Genomic DNA, 20,335 nt, shown 5'->3' with positions numbered 1-20,335 from the left:
CTAGTATTAGTTATATAACATTGTCTTTATTTGCTGCAATTAACATTTAATTTTACGCTACATTTTTCATCATTCACTATTCAACTATATCAATGGTATTTGATTTCACTTTCAAACCAAAAATGCATCAATGTTTGAGAGTCAGTTATTTGATAGAAAGATGCGGTTTTTTCTCCAAAGCTCATTATCAAGTATGAAAATTCTCACAGTGGAAAAATGGGAAAAGTTGACTATTTAGTGTCTTACATATGTAATTGTGTGATTAATTTCACTAAATTGGCCTTCTTGGAAAGTTTCCTTCGTACATTTTCACTAGAATGAAGATAGATTTAAAAATTTTCAATATGTAGATTCAAAATGTCTTCATCGTCCTCTCTAAAATTCATTGTTGTGCATCATTGAACAGTGGAAAGATATCAGTGACTTTATTAACATGCAAACAAGAATATCTCTCTTCTCAACTACGTAAAGCATCTCAAATCTAATTTTAATAACTGTAAATGAAACGGGAGAGGAATTTCACGAGTCTTACAGAGGGTAATCTCATTCTACCATCTAATCTTGACTTAAGTTTAGGAACCCACGTACTCTGTGTGGTGCACTTCTCAGTGAAGTGCACAGAACATCTAATAAACTTAATTGTAAACACCTAAATATCGTTGATATCCCTTCTCCTTAGCTCCGCCGCGACTTGTCGCTGGCAAAAGAGGCGCACGGGCAACGATATCAAATCACAATAGTGATCACATTATTCCAAAATCTATCAGCAAATCTCATATACTGTCTTTTTATGCTTCACATCCTCATATAACAACATCAATTCCAATCTCTAAGCATGCCTAAAGTAATCTCACTCTCTGCACAGCTGAAAGTGATTTCACATTCTGCGCTTCGCATCTCCCGCTCATCATCTCAGCCTAGATAAATAAATCTAATGGAGGTAAAAAGAGATAATATTGTGATGTGGCCATTCTCGTGCTCCTCTACAGAATGACACATGAGGTGGTGTTTCCTTTGGATTTGGTGGCGTTCGCTTCCTCTTTGGCAAGGGTTTCCTTCAATTTGGCCAGCAGAATCTGCTTCTGCAGACGATTTACAACTATTCGGTAAGCACCTGCAACGATAACAATGCAACAATGTTACTGATAAATATTCACAAGCTTCTCAATTCATTGCATTAGAAAGTGGAGATTCTTCAACATCACGCTCTTGTAGCAATGCAAGAAAAAAACAACATCCAACGCAATTTGCAGCAGAATTTGCACCTCATGCGAATGTTTCCGTACTGAATTAGTGACATTCTCACCTATAACATCGCTCCTTGGTCCACTTGATATGGAATGACAGAGCATCTCCGACGAGATGCCCAGCTTCTCAAGAATACGCCTGGTTTCGACCTCCAGCGGATGCAAGTGACTGAGATCGTACGTAAAGCTCGGCCTCATGATGAACTCTCCCTCTTCCTCCTCTTGCGACATGCTGTTCTGAATATCCACCGCCGATCTGGACTCCATCATGATGTGCTTCTTGTCATTCAGCACCTCATTGGCACTCGTGATCTCCACACAGCTGCTCCGCTTGAACATCTTCCCCGACTCGCGGCGCTCTGTCTCCATCGGGCCGATCTTCTTCTTCGAATTGGCCCCGAAGAATGATCTGCGCTGCTGCACCGACGCCACCGGCTCGTCCACATCCTCACGCGTGATCACATCCAGCGGAAAGAGAAAGCTCTCGTCCAGAACACTGTTGCCACGTCGGGTATTGCAGGCGATCGGCACGAGACTCCGTGAGTCCAGCTGTGTGAGATCTTTGGTAGATCGCGAGGAGCGAATGTTGCGCGCTTTGATGCGCCAGAAGCCCGACTTCTTCCGGTTCATCTCATTGAGCGGCTTCGGCGGGTTGTTCAGCCACTGGCACTGGATCATTTGTTCGATTGTGGGACGCCTTGATGGCACATGAACTAAAATTCGCTCTGCAAGTGCAACAAAAGTCAGGAATTTCACTCAATAGAGTGCGAAATTGCTGCATATACTCACGGATTAGCCGAATTAATGGAAGAGTTAAGTGGCCAGGCAGGAGATAGTCCCCTTTTAGGACTGCTGTCCTGAGCGCGGGCACAGTGGGTGCCCTGAAGGGCATGTTTCCGATGATCATGAAGTACAACAGTACGCCCAGCGCCCAGACGTCCACCGGCTTGCCCACATAGTCGTCATCACTGAACAGCTCGGGAGCCGCGTATGGAGGACTTCCACAAAAGGTGCGACATGGCTCTGTGGACAATTGTTCCCATTACAAATTTATTTCCACCATTGCCACAGTTTGTATTTTGATGAAAAAGCTACAAAGTTTAATTTTCACTCATTTCTCTTCCACCGCGCGAGAGTGAGTTTTTCTCTTCTCAAACAATGATGAATAATTTGCTAAAGAAAACTTTTTCACCCACCCTTCTTCTCTGAAATAGTTGAAATCATTGTGGAAAGTTTAAGGAGCTTTTCTCGGGCCGACAAAATCTCACCCAAGAATCGCTCAAGAAATTATAATGTTTTCCTACTTTTTTTGCGCTCTGTCTCTTTGGGATTTTCCACTCTTTGCTGTATTCATTTTTGCCCCCACAACTAATTATCCCATTAATATTCATTCGGTGTTCATGCGTTTCTAACTTTTTGCTCAGGGCGTGAGAAAAATCTCTCAGCGAAAAGTCACCCCATGACTTGAAGAGTGGAATTTCTCTGGCAATTTCTAAAGTCGCATGACAGAATGCTAATGGCATAATACTAATTAATCACCATTTGATAATTGTGTGCTGAATCCAAAATCCGCCAATTTGACTTTGTCCTCGTTGACTAGAAGCACATTTTCCGCCTTGATGTCCCGGTGGACAAATCCCAAATTGTGCTGAAATGATAGCGGAAAGTGGCCAAACAATTGAGAAAAGTCGATTAGCGCATACGCAGAATTTGCATAGATACTACACTAATTACCATATGACGGACAGCGGACAGGAGTTGACGGAATAATTTGCTTGCTTGCTGCTCCTGAATTGGACCGTCGTTGATTAGGCGATGATACAATTCACCACCTGATATGAATTCCGTCACCAGGTGAACACGATTTAGTGTCTCCACCACTTCGAATAGTCTGCAAAATATAGAGGCAAATTTCATTAACGCACACTGCAACATTTTGACCAGCAAAACCGTCTACCAGAGCACGTAGTTCGCCGAACGTGAATGGAACCCAATTGCAAATCCAATTGAAACTTTTAATTTGCGGTATCTTCCGAACATACAAATCCAAACTGAGAATTAACTAAATACTCTCATAACGGTCTTTATGGGAAATGCAGAGGCAATTTAAGTATTGCCCAAATGATGTGAATTTGGAAATCTTTACGAAATTGATAGCTTAATCATTTAATTTGAGTGTCAAACGACAATCGCCCAATCCATACCATTTAGCAATGAAATTTCATTGAAATGCACACAGAAACCCGATGCACCTTCTCACAACGTCGAATCAATACAATAGCGAGTTAATTGAAATTGATGCATCTACGCTATTAAACATATTCGAAATGTTAAATGAATAATCATTACTATGCAGCGTATGTCCAATTAAAGCTTTGACATTTTCCATTCTGCCCAATCGATAGCGTCATTGCGCGGATAAATGGAAAAACATGTAAAATTTCTAATCACTCTTCATTACGCGATTTTTTTTCGCGTGCCACACCAATAAATGAAATGAGAGCAAAATGTGATGACAAAGAACATCATTTCGAATCAATTCTGACACTGCATTGATCATTAAACATTCAGACTGAGCACGAAATGTTTGTATGATATCATGAGACACGGATTTTGGGATTTTCCATGACATTTTTCCACCCTCGCGGCGACTGAAGAAGTGTGAGAACTCACTGTGTATCTCCGTTTTCCATATTACATCTGTACTCCCAAAATTCCACCCAGCATTTAAAACGGAAAAATGATTCCACCAAACTCGAGATTAATGGATATGATGAGGGAATTGCATGAAGATTGATTTGTAAAGCAAGCGAGAATAATTGTTTGGATTTGTGCCAGGGATGCATCTAATGTGCTGAATTGGCCATAATTCGCTCATCTTGTCAGTGTTGCATAAGAATTTTTCTCTTGAATATTTCAAGATGTATCTCATGTCGCAATTCATCCCACTCGCTCGCGGACACAATAAAGCAAAACACACCAGAAATATTGACCCAGGAGACGCTATATTGTCAAGGGTGAGGGTGACAGAAAAGGGCAGAAAAAACTCGTGTGCTGTAAAATGACTCTTGGGAATAACTCAACGCCTTTTCACTCTTGGCACACAATTTCATTGAATTGGGAGGACACTCTTCGGCCCAAGGAAAAAATATCCTACCCCAAATGTGAAGAGATGAAAGCAAGAATCATCAATTTATTGTGTCATTATGCATGAAAGATTTTTCCGAATTAATAATTTAATGGGCCTCTCCCGAAACTCACCACCCTCCCGTCGCCCTGCCAGCCAAATATTGGGGGGGAAATGTTTATGTATAAATATTTTATGTCGTAGGCAAGTAAATAGACAATGGTGCGGAACAATAAACCCCCCACATCGTCCCATCCCGCATAATTCCTGACCCAAATCTCAGTGCTTTGCTCTTGGCATTGGCATTTTAGGGAGGCTTTTTCATCAGGCACGCAGCCTATTGCATGATACAGTGACACGGAAATCACTCTGAAACAATCATTCAACACGGATGGTTAATAAATAAGTCATATCGAGCTTTTTTAATTTCCCCGGCAATATATGAAATTTTTAAACATTTCTCTACACTTTTCATGAATCTTCCCAATCGATGAAACTCACGTGAACAGCTCACAAGCTCAGAACGCTTCAATCGCTTTAATCCTTGAAATTATATTCTGTCCTTTGAGACTAAACAATGCCATTTTCCATCACAATTTGTAAGAAGCCAAACTTGAAGACCGTAAATTAGAGAGTTGAGAAAAACATGCCAAACTTTTGAGAAGTCTTCAGCTTTTAAAAAGCCACCCTTGATAATAACACAAATATGTCTTCAAACTCTTAACTATTTCCTCTAAACTTCTCTTACAAGAAATTTCCCACTTCTATTCAGAGCATTTAGAGTCAATTTATTAGTGAATGTTTTAAGTAAGAGGCAATATCTGCGGCAAACACTTCCATGTGAGGGCAAAAGCATTATTTACCTTAAAATATTGGGATGGTGAACACATTCCAGAGTTGTGACTTCACGAGAGAGCATGCGAAGTGCTCTGGCATCCAATCGACTCCTGTCCACCACTTTAATGGCCACACTATCTGCAAAGAGCCAGAAGACAACCAAATTATCAAGCCATGTTCTGACTTTCTGCTAACATTTCCACATCCTTGCGCATTTACATCACTGGCAAAATATAATTTACACTTGCCCAATTAGAATTTAATCCTTGGAAATGCTATTTCGAGAAGTACTGCCGCCCCACCGCCCAACCTTCGTGCTCATGCCAGTGGAGCACCTGAAGAAAATTAATTTCCACGAAACATCTTCACAAACACGAAAATACTCGGGCTGGTGAGCGAGAGAGAGATAGAGGGAAGTGAGAAATGAGAAAATTTCACCATTTTCACATAAATCTCCCTGAGGAATTGGTAAAATTTTTAGAATTCACACACCTGCAAAGGTGGTCTTCGGAAGATTTTCACTCAGAATTTATACGAAATCTGATAAATATTGCATCATCTGTGCAAAATTGAACACAATTTGTATAAAGTCACAGCAATAATTGGATGCATTTTTCATCTCTTCAAATTATAACAATAAATTATGCTTCCCAAAATAATCGACATACTATAATAATTTCGGACCAATCAACAGGATTATTGTTAGCATCACAAAAATTAAATTAATACGAAAATATGACTTTTAATTCTTTTTATGTGAAAAAAAACTCTAATTATACTCATCAGTTGAAATTTTGCAATTTTAAAAAAATCACTATTATTGCATTCTACGCATAATAATGATAATAAAATCCTCTCTCTCATTTTCATATTCATAACTGTCGACTGAGCATAATTATTGGAGATTCCTATCATGGACGTTTAGTGTGAAATTAAAGCGTGACAGTTTGTATTTGATGCACAATGTGGAGAACATCCATAGGAATCTCAAGTGCTTTTAAATTCCCAGAGAATTCTCTATCCATTTCATCCACTTTAAATCACATGTCTATTCCACATTTCGTTCTCCCTTTTCCCTTCATCTCCGTCACTGACACGGAAAAAAAGGTTTCATTTAAATTCAAGTCAGCAAAAATGCGCAAGTAAAACACAAAATTTCGTCAAGAGTAACAGAAAAAAACGTAATTCTCGTCCTGAAGGTTGAGGAAAAAAAGAAGAGTCAAGAGATTCACCCCGAAATTCAGAGCGTGAAAAAAATCAGAAAACAAACACAACAATGACGAAGGAGTCTAATAAGGCGAGTGAGAGATCTGAAGGAAGAAAAGCAGACATTTCTAGTGGAAGGAAGGAAAAGAATTGATAAATACAAAGGAGAGTATTTGCATTCAAATTTTCAAAAATTACTCCTTCATGAAGGATGCAGGGTTAAAAATTTATTCACCCGGAATTCTCCACTCGTAGCCCTTCCACTCTGTGAATCAATTCAAGAATACTGGGATATAAATCCTTGAGTCAACAGAATGAGAGAGCCATGATATCCGGAAAATTCCACTTCGTGATATGGGAATATTTTCCACATCTCCCTTCAGGTGGAATAATTGTTGTCTGAAATGCACACAAGCGAGAAGAATGTCCAGAGCGCAACTGTCGCACATATGTATAAATTCCATCACGAACTGTGAGAAGTTTGACCAGAAAATCCTTACCTCTTGTTAATTGGTGGACAGCCAATTTCACTTTCGAAAAATTTCCACGTCCAATGTCTTTGCAGAATTTGTACATTCCAATCCTTCTCCCCAGTGCCACCTGGAATGGAAGAACGAGTGTTAAGCTTATTACACAGTTTCCGGTCACTTCTTTTTATGCTCTCGCCACCAGCACATGGGGAACAGTGGACTCCACCTCACAGCTAACACCCCAAATTGGGTGCAACATGGAAATTTTCCACATTTTCCATGCCATGAGACAAGCACGAGAGAGAAGGAAAATTGTACAAATTAGCGAGAAAGGAGTGAAAAATTCCAATAAGCTTCCGTGCATTTAATGAGTTCCGGACATGTGCTTTTCTAATTCTATTTTAAACACTGGAGAACAAGAGTGGGAAAATCCTACCCAATTATTAAAATACAACAAGGATGGACATGAGTTTTTACGTGTGGTTTTGTAAAAAAAAACCCTTTTTCCACTCAATAGAATTCCACTTTAATTTATTTTCCAGGTAATGTTTAGCGTGCCAGCGAGCACAAATACAGCGTATAGTGAGCTTATTTATTGGATGATGCTAAGTTATGTCACTAGTAAAGTTTATGGGAATAGCAGCAGGCCAAAGGCTATGTTGCAGACTATGCTGATGCATAAAATTGTCGACAAACTCACAAAGTAGAACCTAAAACTTTGATCCCGTAAAAATGTCTCGTCTTAAATCACCCCGCCCAGATGATATCTTGTAATGGACTGTAAAAAAGAAGGCAACCTCCCTAAAATCCCGCTATATACTCTGGCTGAGGGGTGAAAAATTCACATTAAGCGGACAAAGGCTGTTTGCTCCACGATCCCATGACGCTTTCCAGGCACAATAAAAGGCTTTGCGGCAAAGAGTTGTGTTCTACTTGTTCGTGTTACATATATGTTGCAAAGAAGATAAATTAAGGTTAAGAAAAAGCACATCGCTCTTTGTAAATTATGCAGGGCAATGGGGGTGAAATGAGAGGCGAGAGGACTCTTCTTGATAGAACAATTCGCTGAAGAGAATTGCCCTTCTTTTTCGACATTATCAACGAACACAAAAAAAATTGTAAGAAGAACCATTTGACCTATTTCTTCATTTTTCTCGCTCTCCTCGCCAACCTTCCTTCCTCTTCTCTCTGCTATATGATTAAATTTTTAGCACTTGTGTTGTTCTTCCCTCTTATTTGTATGCCTCCGTCGAACTTTTCCCATTTATTTCTCTCGCCTCACCAGCGGAGATGAACACTCATGAAGGCTTTGTTTGGCATATCGCAAACTTTCTCTTAAATATTGTAGCAAATGTAGAAACTAATATAGAAATTCAGGTGAGTGTCTGAAAAACTTAGATTACTGAGTAGTTGTGCCGTATAAATGCGATGCGACACCTTTCTTCTTGCTGGCAATCCTATAAAAATTATGACTTCCTCATTCTTTTACAGTCACTGTCCCCATTCATTTATTACCCCAGTCATTTTCCCGGGGAATTTTCTTACATAACGACCCATCTGTGGTGGTAAAGTGGATGACAGAATGAAGAATCTGCCACCCCTTGACTATTTCCACACAAAAATCCCCATCAAATATTGCTCCTGAAAAACATTCATTCTCATAATTTTCCACCCCATCTTTACGGTTCAGTTATTACAGCTAAATAAACTCTGACTGCGGGTTTTAGTTTATTCAACGGCTTAATTCTCCAATATTGTACCACTCTGTAAGCGGCTCAGACTCCATTCCGAGGATTAAACTGAAAGAAGTCTTTTCGCGAAGATTAATATGCAATGTGGATAAGTTGCACATGCTTATAATGAAGTGCACTTCGCAAAGTTTTGCTATAATTATATTCATTCTGCTTTAATTCAATTCACAATGGTGAGGAAACCTCAAGAGGTTCAAGATGAGATCAGCTGCGCACTGCGACGTCGTTCGCTTCATGCCTGTCGCCTCTCTTGAAATTCATTAAAGTTTCATAACTTTCACAATTACCATATCATAGACAAAGTTACGCATAGTTTAAATTACATTCAATTGGAAATGATATATTTTTTTATCGAAATGTATTAAAAGAAAAGTGATTGACACGTGTCAATACAAGAAGCTTTCCAATATATTTCCGCCATATTCGCCTGTTCTAAGGAACTTGACACACTAAGGATTTTGGATAGAACTCCAATCATATGAATTGTGTCCGATTGTTAGATCCACTAATAAAACCATTGCCTCTGAATTGAGACTATTTTCAACCGAGAAGTAAGCTTCTAAAATGTTTATTGAAAAAAGTTGAAAAGAAAATCAACCATATATGTTAACATGGTAATATTCCAAAAGCGCTCCAAATATCTTTCAAAAGCACGGCACATACACTTCCTCCTCCCTTCTTTTAATCGCAAACCGCAAAACATTTTTCCCATTTTTCTCATAACTTTCACATAAGACCTCAAAATATTTAATACTTTTCGCTTTGCTTTAAGCCATAAAATCAAATCTCATCCCTGGCGCTGCGAATGGGATGTGTGGCGAGGACTTTTTATACTTTATGCCAGTGAAAAGGGGACTTGAAGATGAAAATTTTCCGCAAAACATAAAGTATTTTCTGGAATTACTCAAGAACATCTTCCTGATGGGATTTATTCGAGCCATAAGCATTCAGTGGGTGGAGGAAATCTCATCAAATTTCCCACTACGTATTTTTTGTGCTTTCTTCTCACTCTCCCTTTTTTCTTCCCCGAGGAAACTGATGGGAAAGAAAGTAAAACTTTCTGGATCATCCATCAGACTTCTTTCCAACGAAACTATTGACAATGCGGACATCTGAGCCGTGAGAAAGATTTTAGTAGTCACACGCCGCAGCCAGAGAGTTGTAATGATTGTTAATGGTTCATTGCTAACTTTTATCTCTGAAACTTGTCTGTAAGTTATTCTCAAGTGTACTCAAATAAATTTGAAGAAACTGAGAAGCTTCACAGACTCTGGCCGGAGAAAATCTGTTGGCTCATAGCTTGATTGACATTCACTTCCACCCACTGTGACACTATGTCTTCCTAAGGGTGGAAAAAAGTTCGGGATGAAGGGTGTTTTTTTCTCACCCAACACTCAATATCCATCCTCTCTGGCGTGAGGGTGTGAGAGGGTTCAAGAACACATCTCCACTCACATGGGATAGTTGGGAAAATGGAACTCAATGATGACCATGAGCATTTTCTCTCCGTATAACATCTATTTTGGTGTTGAATTCCCACGATAGAGCCGGAGTGAAAGGATATTACATGAAAGTTTTCCACATGAAAATAATAACCAGCAGCGTTGAATGAGAAATTGGTATCGTCCGCTAAATTGAAGGGTTTGAGTTCGTGTGTGCCTCTCTATTTTTATTGGGAAGGCGGAATGCTAGAATAGGTAAGTGATTCCACACACAGAGCAATCAATAGCCGTCCTTGACCACAAACTTTGAACCACCTGGACACCCCCAACACGACTGGAGACGAGGAGTATTTTGTCGGCAAACTTGTGAACACTTTCCTTGATTTGATATTCCTCTGGCACGAAAGCACCCATGACGTGCGCAACCATTTAATTTCGATGCATCGCGAATTACTCATGTTCCTCCATGTTCAGACTTCTCCGCTCTGCGAAGGCTCAACACCACCTCCTCTGCCCTCCCAACAGAGTCTCATAACCCTGAAAGGAGGACTAATATTCCATTAATCCACATCACCATTGAGAAGCCTTCCGTTTCAGCGAAGCTCGGCGAGCCATGTTTACTGGGCGCAGAGAAGATTCCGATCGAAAATGGGTTTTAAAGTACCCTCTTTTCAAATTACATTAAAAAATCCCTTTTTTCATCGACTCCTCTTAACCCGAACGAGCAGAAGATTGATAGGAGATGCTTCTGAAGGAAATTATCTCAAATTGGAATTTCATTTTTCATAGCTTGGCCAACCAACAGATTAAGGACGGCAGTCTTTGTATACACTTTAATATTCATCACTCTTTCTCCTCCATACTTCATCGTGATTTACAAAGAAAAAAGTTTATAATTAAATTTTCTTCTTGAATGGAAAGCTCCAGGTTACACAATCCATTGAATTTGCATAGAAACTATTTCAGCATTTTGTAGTGGTATTTGCTGAAGTTCATATTCGTATATTTTTTGCCACATTCTGCAAAATATTCATAATAACCTTCTGCTTTACTACACAAACAAATAGATTTCCACGAACGCCACTATATTTTATAACAGTTCACATACATTTATCGATTTTCCAATGAAAAATAATCAAATTTTGATTACTTAGCCAATAATTTAAGAAACTTCTCCTTTCCGCAAAGTATCTAATTGGAAATTGAAGCGCTATATAAACGTAATTTGACTTGGCAAGTCTTCAACTTCTATTGCTTTTCCCATCCAACTTTTAAACTTTATACCACACTCAACTTTCCCGACAGAATTGTAATACAGCAAATAATATAGTTTCGATCAAGTCTAAACTTTTATGGTAGAAACTTGAGCTCATCGAAACCTTAGTATTTTGGAGAAGAAGAAAAAAGTCAGTTTCTCTTACCTCTTCTGCGAATCTCGGTTCATTTTGGAGTGCTTGAGTGAGTCGCTGATACGGTGGAGTAGAGAGAGGTGGAACTATCACGGGCAGTTCAGTCTCCAGGGCGATTGTTTCCGATGGACAGTGAGGTTCAAATACCCTTCCGTAAGCCTTTGTCTATGCACAACAGCCCATTTCCGTGCAATTCGCCTGCGATGTTATCTGCCACCCTTCGGTGCCATTTCACCACCAAAAGTGCCACACTTTCGTTGCTCCTCCTGCGTCGTGCGGCCGAAGGAAGTGGAATTGAAAAGGAAGACAAGAAAGAAAGTCGATTTAGACAGAGTTTTACCATCGAAATCATGCTGTGACAATGGGTCTTCATTATAAAACGTCCACTTTCCATTCATTTGCTCAGACTACATTTTCCAATACGATCACTGATTTGCATGGAATTTCACCGCAAATCACATCCTCTCATTTCCCTTTTACGACCCGCACTGTAAAGGCATTTAAAATATGCGGGAAATATACACTTTCGAGGGAAAGTCACGATTTTCCGTGGATTTTTCCACTCTTTGCCAAATAGCGTGATTTCTTCCCTTTCACGAGACCCATAAAACGGTGCAATTTCGCTTCGACAAAAACCCCTCCATTCATTTTCGCGAGTTCATGGCCAAAGTCACTCACTTTACCACCCATTCTCGCCAACATTGTGACATGACGGGAAGTAAATCAAATTCAATTAAATCATTAGAGCCACCAATTATGCCAGTATGTTTTCGACAAGGAACCAATTTACACCTCTAACCGCCTAATGGGGTGGAATGCCCAAAAGTTTTCCCAACCAACATAACAATTTCTTTCCACCCAGAACACAGGCATGTAAAATTTCATTCATTATGTGATTCAACAATTCTCCAACATAGTTATCTTGACGCCCCAGTGGAAAGCGGGGTGGCATTGTGGGGGTGCCTTTTGGCGCGTACCAAATGAAATTACAGCTCAACCGACAAAATTTTACGGCTTCCGCTATTCTTATGCGCCATTGCTAATAAAAAGAGGATGAAATTCACGGTTAAAGTGTGAAAATGAAAAGAAACGAATAGCTTTTTATCCACAGGGAGAATCCCTAGTAATTTGCGTCGAGCATGTAAACAGAAACATTATTGTTGATTCTCTGAATTAATTAACCGCAACACTTTGGAAAGCAACATCATTGGCATCTCCCAGAAACCAAAATACACAACATGGGAAATCTGTAATTGTAGCACAGTGAAACACCAGCAATTTGCTATGTACAACATGGCAAGAATCTTTCTTCCTCACCTCAGACTGTCCAAATTGACAAACAAACGTGTGTACTATGGAAATAAATAATGTGCTGCCAAAGTTGTTTTGATTATTGATTAGCAATCCACCAATTTATCCTACTTGATTACAGGTGTTAAAGCGGAAAATTGAAACTTCCCGCCACGCTTATTAGGCCACGAGCCACCCATCAATTCGAGGGACACAATAAATTGACAATACTTGTAACCCAGAGTGTTCTCTGGTCATGAAGTGTTTCCCATGTAAATTGAGAAATCCTTTTATCATTTCGCAACGGCTGTCACAGATGTAAATTTATGTGTTTGGCAAAGTAATCGATTTCTCGGTTATCCCCATCACGAAGCAGATCCCACGGATGTTTGTCATGAGAAATATTTCAGTAGTAAAGCTGTCTCGACGAGGAAAAGTTTAGGAACGAGCTTTTCATGTTATCTACCCTGTTTGTATGGGACAATTTCACGGTTTTTTCGAGGGGACAGGCAAGTCATCTTTTCCCTACCCAAAAAGGGGGTTTGAGAACGGGGTGAAAAACCGCAATAAATATCAATCGATTGCAGAAGTGGCAATAAATTTCTCGACTTTCATCCCCCTACCATTCATTGAGGGTGGAAGTTTGATGCTTTGTGGCGGACTTTTTGTCGAAATCAATAATCGCAATCCAACAGGCAACAAGCTCATCACGCACATCTCATAAATTCTCCATTCTTCCAAATATTACCATCGCTATTCCGCCACATAATTATTGACAATATAGCAGCCAAGTGGTTGGCAAGCATCAGCACGAGGAAGTGTTGTGTGATATACAAGAAATTTTGAGTTGCGAAACACACATAAATCGTCTCTCACACTTTTCCACAAGCGATTTTCATGTTGCAACCCATATCCTTGCTCATAACATCACTTCTCCCCAGCCCAGGCAATAAAATAGGCTCTCTCTCTCCCCGTCAGACAATTTCCCTTGTCTCCCCAATGTACCATAGCCACGGCAAAACACATGGCAACAATTCGGCATGTTGGCGTATCCATCCTAGTCAGCGGGCGGAGCAACACCAAATTCACGAACATTGACATTTTCCCGCCAAAATCAATAAAGAACTTATCGGTAAACTTAGCCAGGCAATATATCCAATGTTTGCACGATAATAACGCTGGAGACACGTCCTTCAATCGAAGACATGAACAGGAGGGTTGAACACCACTGTGCACGTATCATGATGAAAAATGTAGTGTAAATAAATTTCACTGTGACTCCATCAAAAGCTCATTTTCAAAAATGACTCCTGAAGTGAAGCTTCCAGCTGGAAAAACTGATTAACCTATTCCTTGTGTATACAACAAATCCCAGACACTCAACATCATATGTTTGATTACCACCAAAGGTTAACACAGAACAAGTTGAGTGTAGCTCAACAAGGTTCAGCTTTAAGCCACCCCCCATTCGTCCACCAATGCTACCGTTTGCCATGTTCAGTTTCAAGGCAAATTATGCTATTGCTGTCGTGTCGAAATGAAATTACATTTCAAATGCCTCTTTATCATCATACACCAAAAATTTCTTGCTCAAACGAAATTCTCGTGTACACACACACGCCCAGCATTCATATAAAATGCGAAGTGGTGGAAATTTATTAATAAAATGAGATTTTTCTTCACTTTTTTACACCCAGCAGGTCCACTTTTTTTTGCCTCCCAAACTTTCATTGTAGCCGAAAGCTTAAGGTTTAGTATGAGAAAATCCCATTTGGAAAATTTTCTATATTATTCGTTTACAGAGAGATATTTTTTATTCAACCCTCCACCCAATGTTGTTTAATAGCAAAAAAGCGTAACTTTCACATATATGCGAATTTTATTCCATTTTCATAAATTGCTCACCCGAAAGAATTTCTCCCCTTGAAAATTTATTTCACATGTGGAATATTGCACTTGAACGACGAGAGAAAAAAGTGGGCAAAGCACTCAATTTAGTGTGGCACAGCTCAGAATATTATTTCGTGCTGTAAGTCTCTGGTGGAGACAGAAGCGCGAGTGTTCTGTAGTCACAACTCTATAACTCGCGATGTTACATAAAGAAAACAAACACTTGAGTGTAAATAGAAAATGTGAATGATATCCACTTTGTATTATCTAATTTGGACGATTTAGCAATTTATTTTCACAGAAAAAGGAGGAATTCTCCAAGCGTTAACGAACTTTTCAGATCATTTTTCACTGCTACAGGGTTTACTCCCGCATGAAAAATGGTTACATTCAACTCTTCTGAATCTCTGACAACAATAAAATCGCCCACTCACTGCACTCAATGCTGCGATGGGTGAGTTTAATTGAATTTATCGATGGAAAACGCAGCAAAACGGTAGCAATAAACAATGAGCTCTCGAGGTATATGATCTTGCGGTGATAAAGTGTAATAATAATAATGAAACTATGGTTGTAATAATGAATGAGGTGAAAAATGTGGAAATCCATAAAAATGACCAACAATATACCAAAACAGTCTAAGCAATAAAGATGTCAATTACAACTATATAAAAAAAAAGTTATGGTCAATCCTCAGAATTTATCGTTCTTGTTGCTCATAATTGGGGAATATTTAATTACAGTCGCACGATTAGAACTAAACATTCTTTCCGCACATCACATTTTTATTGACAAGGAATACTTTAACCCAATCAGTTTGGGCTTAAAGATTTCTTTTAAATATTGCTCGGTAACGAGAATGCTCCGCCTACTTTCATGCTCCGCCTATTACTTCCCCCGATATGTTTTCAATATTATATTGTCTTCGGGGTCTCTCTAAAATGACCCACTATTCAATTAATTTCAATGAATTTCTTGCATAATCAACTAGTCTATTAATCACTCTCGGACATGCAAATAATCTATCAATCTGCCTTTGAAGGCAAAACTGGCTCTCAAATGTTATGATATAAAGTTGAAGTATTTATAAATTTCAAAGTCTTATATATACACAGGAAAATTGAGTTTTCAACTCTTCCATCTGGTATAATTTGTGTATTTACCGAGTAATCTACTTGATTGATAAGGAGCTTTATGTCTCATCGTCAATGAATCATTTATTGTGCATTCTAGCCTCTCCTTCTGAAGTTGTCTCACCACTCAAAATAGGAACTTAGCGAGGCTATGTGATTTGCGGAATCATCACCTCTCTGGGGACATTAAACGTTGAAATTAGCGAATATGTGTCGCGATTATTGCTTATCTAAATATTGCCATGAAAAAAGCGGCAACAAATCAGACCGGATCACATAAACAGTGTGTGAAGTGTTCGGTGAATACACTTGTAAGTTGATTAGATGGTGTATTGGAGTCTCTTATCAGAATTGGAAATACTGTTTTCCTCCACCTTCGCGCATTCCTCGAGGCGCCTTTTTCTTCTTTTAGCCCAAATTAGATGGGAAAGCCGCACACGGTGAAATGATGGGGAAAATCTCATGAATACCGCCACTGTTACCACCAGTGAAAATGAGTACGTAGTGCGAAGTGAATGTTAATATTTGTACAATATCATTTGAAGACACAGTGAAAGAGTCAATTTCAGTGGAGGAATATTGTATAATGGGGCACTTCCTTATCTTGAAAAGTCTCGACCACACAAATGTATTTGTGAAGCTTCTCTTGTGCTGCTCATTTTCTGTGCGGCAATGCAATCAAATTCACATTCATACATGATTCCTCCGGTCGTCTTTGGCTCCATGTGAGCCAGTGAAAATGCTGAGATGGAGGAAAAAGAAAATAAACTGCAATTTTCATCGCCAGAGAAATGCCCAGAATGCCTTGATGAGTTCTTTCACGAGGCAAAATTTCACACAGTTGCGCTTGTGTTTACGTTTGGACTCTTTGAGGTGATTTTCAAATAAGTAATGACGTTGAGGAGTTTCAAGATTTCTCATGTGCGATTTTTGCTGAAAAATTTTATGACTGCTTGAAAAAACAATGAAGCATTTGTATAAGTCTTCAAAATTTCAAAAGCATATATTTTTCCTTCCACACAGAAGAACGCGTCTTTAAGCCACAATTTGATATGCGCGGGATGAATTTAAAGCGACGTGAATATGCAAAATGTAATGCCTTGACCTTTTCTGACCTGAAAATTATTCCTCAAAACAAAAGGGTTTATGTATACCACCAACAGGATGATTGTTGTTAATGTAAATAATCCCAAACACATTGCACAGCTTTCGGATTTCCGGCAAATTAAAGAGTAATGCCATAACCATTCTAATTTGGGATGTCTCTCCGTCATCTCTCGCATTAATTTCCTCCAAATTTGTCTCATTCTGGTCAGATGGGAGTGAATGATTAATGAGGGTGAGATTCCATTCCACGCGGGTGCGAGGGTCTCATTGTCCCAAAATTGTGAATATCTCCTAATTCACATTGCTTCGAATGGGTTTACTTGCACCCAGAGAGAGAGTTCTGAGCGCACACAAAAGATCACCCTAGGCCACACCATTCTAATGCTAAGCAATACACTTTCCTCCGTGTATTTGTCGGTCGCCTGACTGGGTGAGATGGCTGTTTTGATTTATTTCTCACTCCCTCTGGAATTCATTTATTCAGCAATTGTGACCACAGAGCCCGAAAGGTGGATTCTAATTACAATTCCATACCGTCGTGTGCGGTTCAACGAAATAAAAATTCCACCCTCCTTCAATTCTGTCCCATTGAAATGATTTTGATGTAATTTTGATATGTCACGGAGAAATTGAACAGGGAAAAATTGATACCCAACGGAGTTGACTGTGGCACGAATGAATCGCGCCGGGCAAAATGTCAGGCGGGATTTGATATGGAAATCATATCCTTCAAAGCATATTTTTTTAATGATCTCCTGCCGAGCTGAAAATCTCATGTTATCAACACTAACAACTCAATTTCACTAAATAGTTTTGCCCCCAAAAGTCAATTCATGGGTGACGAGCGAATGAAAAATAATGAAATACCGCCCATAATTTACCCATTCAACCCTCACCGATGTCTGAGCTTCAGCGATACGGAGTCAAATGAAATGTACACTGGCTCGCTCGGGGGGTGTGAGTCCCGTGATATTGTATACACGGAGCGAAAGAGTCGAAGAAGCGGTCAAAGGGAGTGAAAAAGCTCGCATTGCGGAGCACATAAGGCCGAAATTAAGTCTAAAATGCATTATTCATTAAAAACGGCTAGAGAAACATTTTGTATATGTATACCAAACACAGCTGACTCCTTTCCACACTCTCACCACGCCTTGGCTGACGGACCAAAGTCAGGCTCTCGCATTGGAAAAGGGTGAGTTTGGCCGGAACGCGATGCCAAAATGGAATTAAGCTTTTGAATTATTTCCACAGTTTCACGAAATTGTGAAGTTGGGGCGGCCAAGTGGGCGGTTTTGGGTGTAGATTTTCATTCAATTCCCGCGCCACTGGGTCATTTCCATTCGCGCTGTTCGCGCATTTTTGTCAAAGCCGATGAACAGATTAGAAGAGTAAACAAGTTGTGTTTTCATGCCACCGAAGAGGACTCTTATAACTCTGATCGGACTAATCAGATCAAGAACCAACAGAATGCTGATAATTTCAGTTCAATGTCGCATTCAGATGAATGGAATTGAAAGGTAGCCAAAGAAATTCGCTCTTGGCAGAAGAACATTGCGGTACATGAGAAAATTATTTCAAAGAAACCAAGGAAATCAATCAGAATCTATGAAGACTTCATCAGTCTCTATTCCAATGAGATGAAACGAGAACTCTGAATGTATCTTTGAACTTTGTGAAACTTCCATTTGATTTCTAGATTTCTTGTGAAGTTACTTAATATTTCTAACCGTCCTTGATTTGCTACGTAACCTAGAAAAGGATTATTATTATGGTTTTTTGCGGAGCAATCAAAGAGAAGCATTTGGGAAAGGAATATTGTAAGTTTTTGAGCATTTTCACTTCCCAACACTTCCGCTAAGCTGTACACCACTTCTGATCGTATTATTTCCCCCTTGTCGCTCGCTAGGAATTTAGTAATCTACATATTTTCAATTTAACCCTAGATTTTCCTACCTTTGTTATTCGTTTGGTGCACATTTTTATGTATATAGAAAGCTCAGTTATTGTGAACTTGTGAAGGGTCATGAAAAATTCATGGCTTTATAAGCAAAAATGCAGCAAATTAAAATGGATCTGAAATGGAATTTGATGGTGAAAGAGTGTCATTTCGGCAAGTATTTCAGCAATTATCACATTTTCTCACACTCTTCCTCGATAACAGCGAGCAAAATAGCACAAATTTTATATGGTGATAAAAATACTTGAACTCTTCAGACACAAGAGCCAAGTAACATGTCAAATCTGTAGTAGAAATTCCTCCCCTTGATAAGACACAAAGCTGAAGAAGAGATGTGAAATTTGTCAAGACTTTCATGCAAATATTTCGACTATTGTGTCAATGGCGAGAAAAGGTGAGAAGTTGAAGCACGTCAGAGGGAAAACAATCAGCATTTCCATCGGAATCTCAACACAATTGAGCTTCCACGTGAATTTGGCCGCGCGACTCTCGTGTAATCTATTAATACAAATTCAGTTCTTACGACTGTTATTACGCGATCCTCCCTTTTGCCAGCGTGTGTGCATTTATTCGCCCGCGCTTCAGTGAAAATTTCATTATACAAAAAAGCGCGCGCGCCTTCTCTGCGCCTCTCGTAAAAGTGTCGGAAATGACTTTCTGTTTCAAATTCAATGCGTACAGCAATTCTTCAAGTATTTTTTCATGTCTCACTTCAATAGAAAACAGCTGGCAGTCGCGATAAGAGAAGTGAGATAAGGAATTTCCAAGATTTCGATGACAAGCTTCAAAGAAATTTCCTTTACAGGAACAATTAAACAAAAAAATTTGCATATCTTGCGAATTACAAGTAATTCTCTTATTTATTCTTTAAAAATATTGCGTTTTATCAACTTAAAATCCCTCTTCCAAGCCTCTGGGTTCCATCCGAATTTTCTCTGTGTGAAAATTCCACGGAAATGAAGAGGCCCCAGGCGAAAGACTCACCTTTTGTGCTATCAATCGCAACGATTTCTGCCTGCCTTGGCAGGAAACTCTGCAAATTCCGCTCTTTCGCCTCTCAACTTTCACCGGGACTCCGCCGCACACTTTTCTCACGGAGCCTCTGTGGAAATTCCGCCGCAGTCCGGGGTCATTTCCTCGCGGGTGCGTATCAGTTGCGCTTTCCCAGCTCCGGCCAGAATACTCAAATCGTGAGAAAAACACCAAAATAAATGACTCTAAAAGCGGCTAATAATAAACACCGTCCTATTATTCGCGACTCCGCGAGCGCCCCAAAGAGTCCCAGGAATGCGCCCCCAATGTGGGGAAGACGGGGCGAGAATTGCACACCGACCACCTGCCACACTTTCAGCCCCCGCTTCTGCTGAGGAGGCGCTCTGGGGGCGACGCTCTTCCCCACTCCGCAGCCTCAGAGAGTTGACAATTGCGCGCGGAATTGAGCGCAGAAAAACCACCCACACTCACCAAAG

General features: G+C 39.7%; 1 protein-coding gene across 1 annotated transcript; it reads right to left on the bottom strand.

The window, feature by feature from the left end:
* Positions 1 to 12: 12 nt before the first annotated feature.
* Positions 13 to 20,333, bottom strand: LOC132262720 (serine/threonine-protein kinase NIM1). The gene is made up of 9 exons (XM_059762069.1): positions 19,851 to 20,333; positions 11,502 to 11,755; positions 6,918 to 7,017; positions 5,238 to 5,349; positions 2,982 to 3,138; positions 2,787 to 2,895; positions 2,037 to 2,270; positions 1,307 to 1,972; positions 13 to 1,114 (listed from the first exon to the last, which is right to left on the bottom strand). Exons 3-9 carry the CDS (start codon positions 6,991 to 6,993, stop codon positions 984 to 986), a joined length of 1,485 nt encoding a protein of 494 aa, XP_059618052.1. The 5' UTR covers positions 6,994 to 7,017; positions 11,502 to 11,755; positions 19,851 to 20,333; the 3' UTR covers positions 13 to 983.
* Between the last annotated feature and the right edge of the window lie 2 nt (positions 20,334 to 20,335).

Source organism: Phlebotomus argentipes, unplaced genomic scaffold, assembly GCF_947086385.1.
Source record: "Phlebotomus argentipes unplaced genomic scaffold, Phlebotomus argentipes genome assembly contig_15, whole genome shotgun sequence".
NCBI lineage: Eukaryota > Metazoa > Arthropoda > Insecta > Diptera > Psychodidae > Phlebotomus > Phlebotomus argentipes.
Note: the sequence above shows the minus strand (reverse complement) of the source record. Positions and strands in the feature narration are given on the sequence as shown.

Coding starts and splice junctions, on each gene's coding strand:
- LOC132262720 (XM_059762069.1), bottom strand. CDS start 6,993: ATGTACAAATTCTGCAAAGACATTGGACGTGGAAATTTTTCGAAAGTG. Junction 5,350..6,917: donor TGTCCACCAATTAACAAGAG/GTAAGGATTTTC, acceptor GGCTCTTTGCAG/ATAGTGTGGCCATTAAAGTG. Junction 2,896..2,981: donor TGTCCGCTGTCCGTCATATG/GTAATTAGTGTA, acceptor CTATCATTTCAG/CACAATTTGGGATTTGTCCA.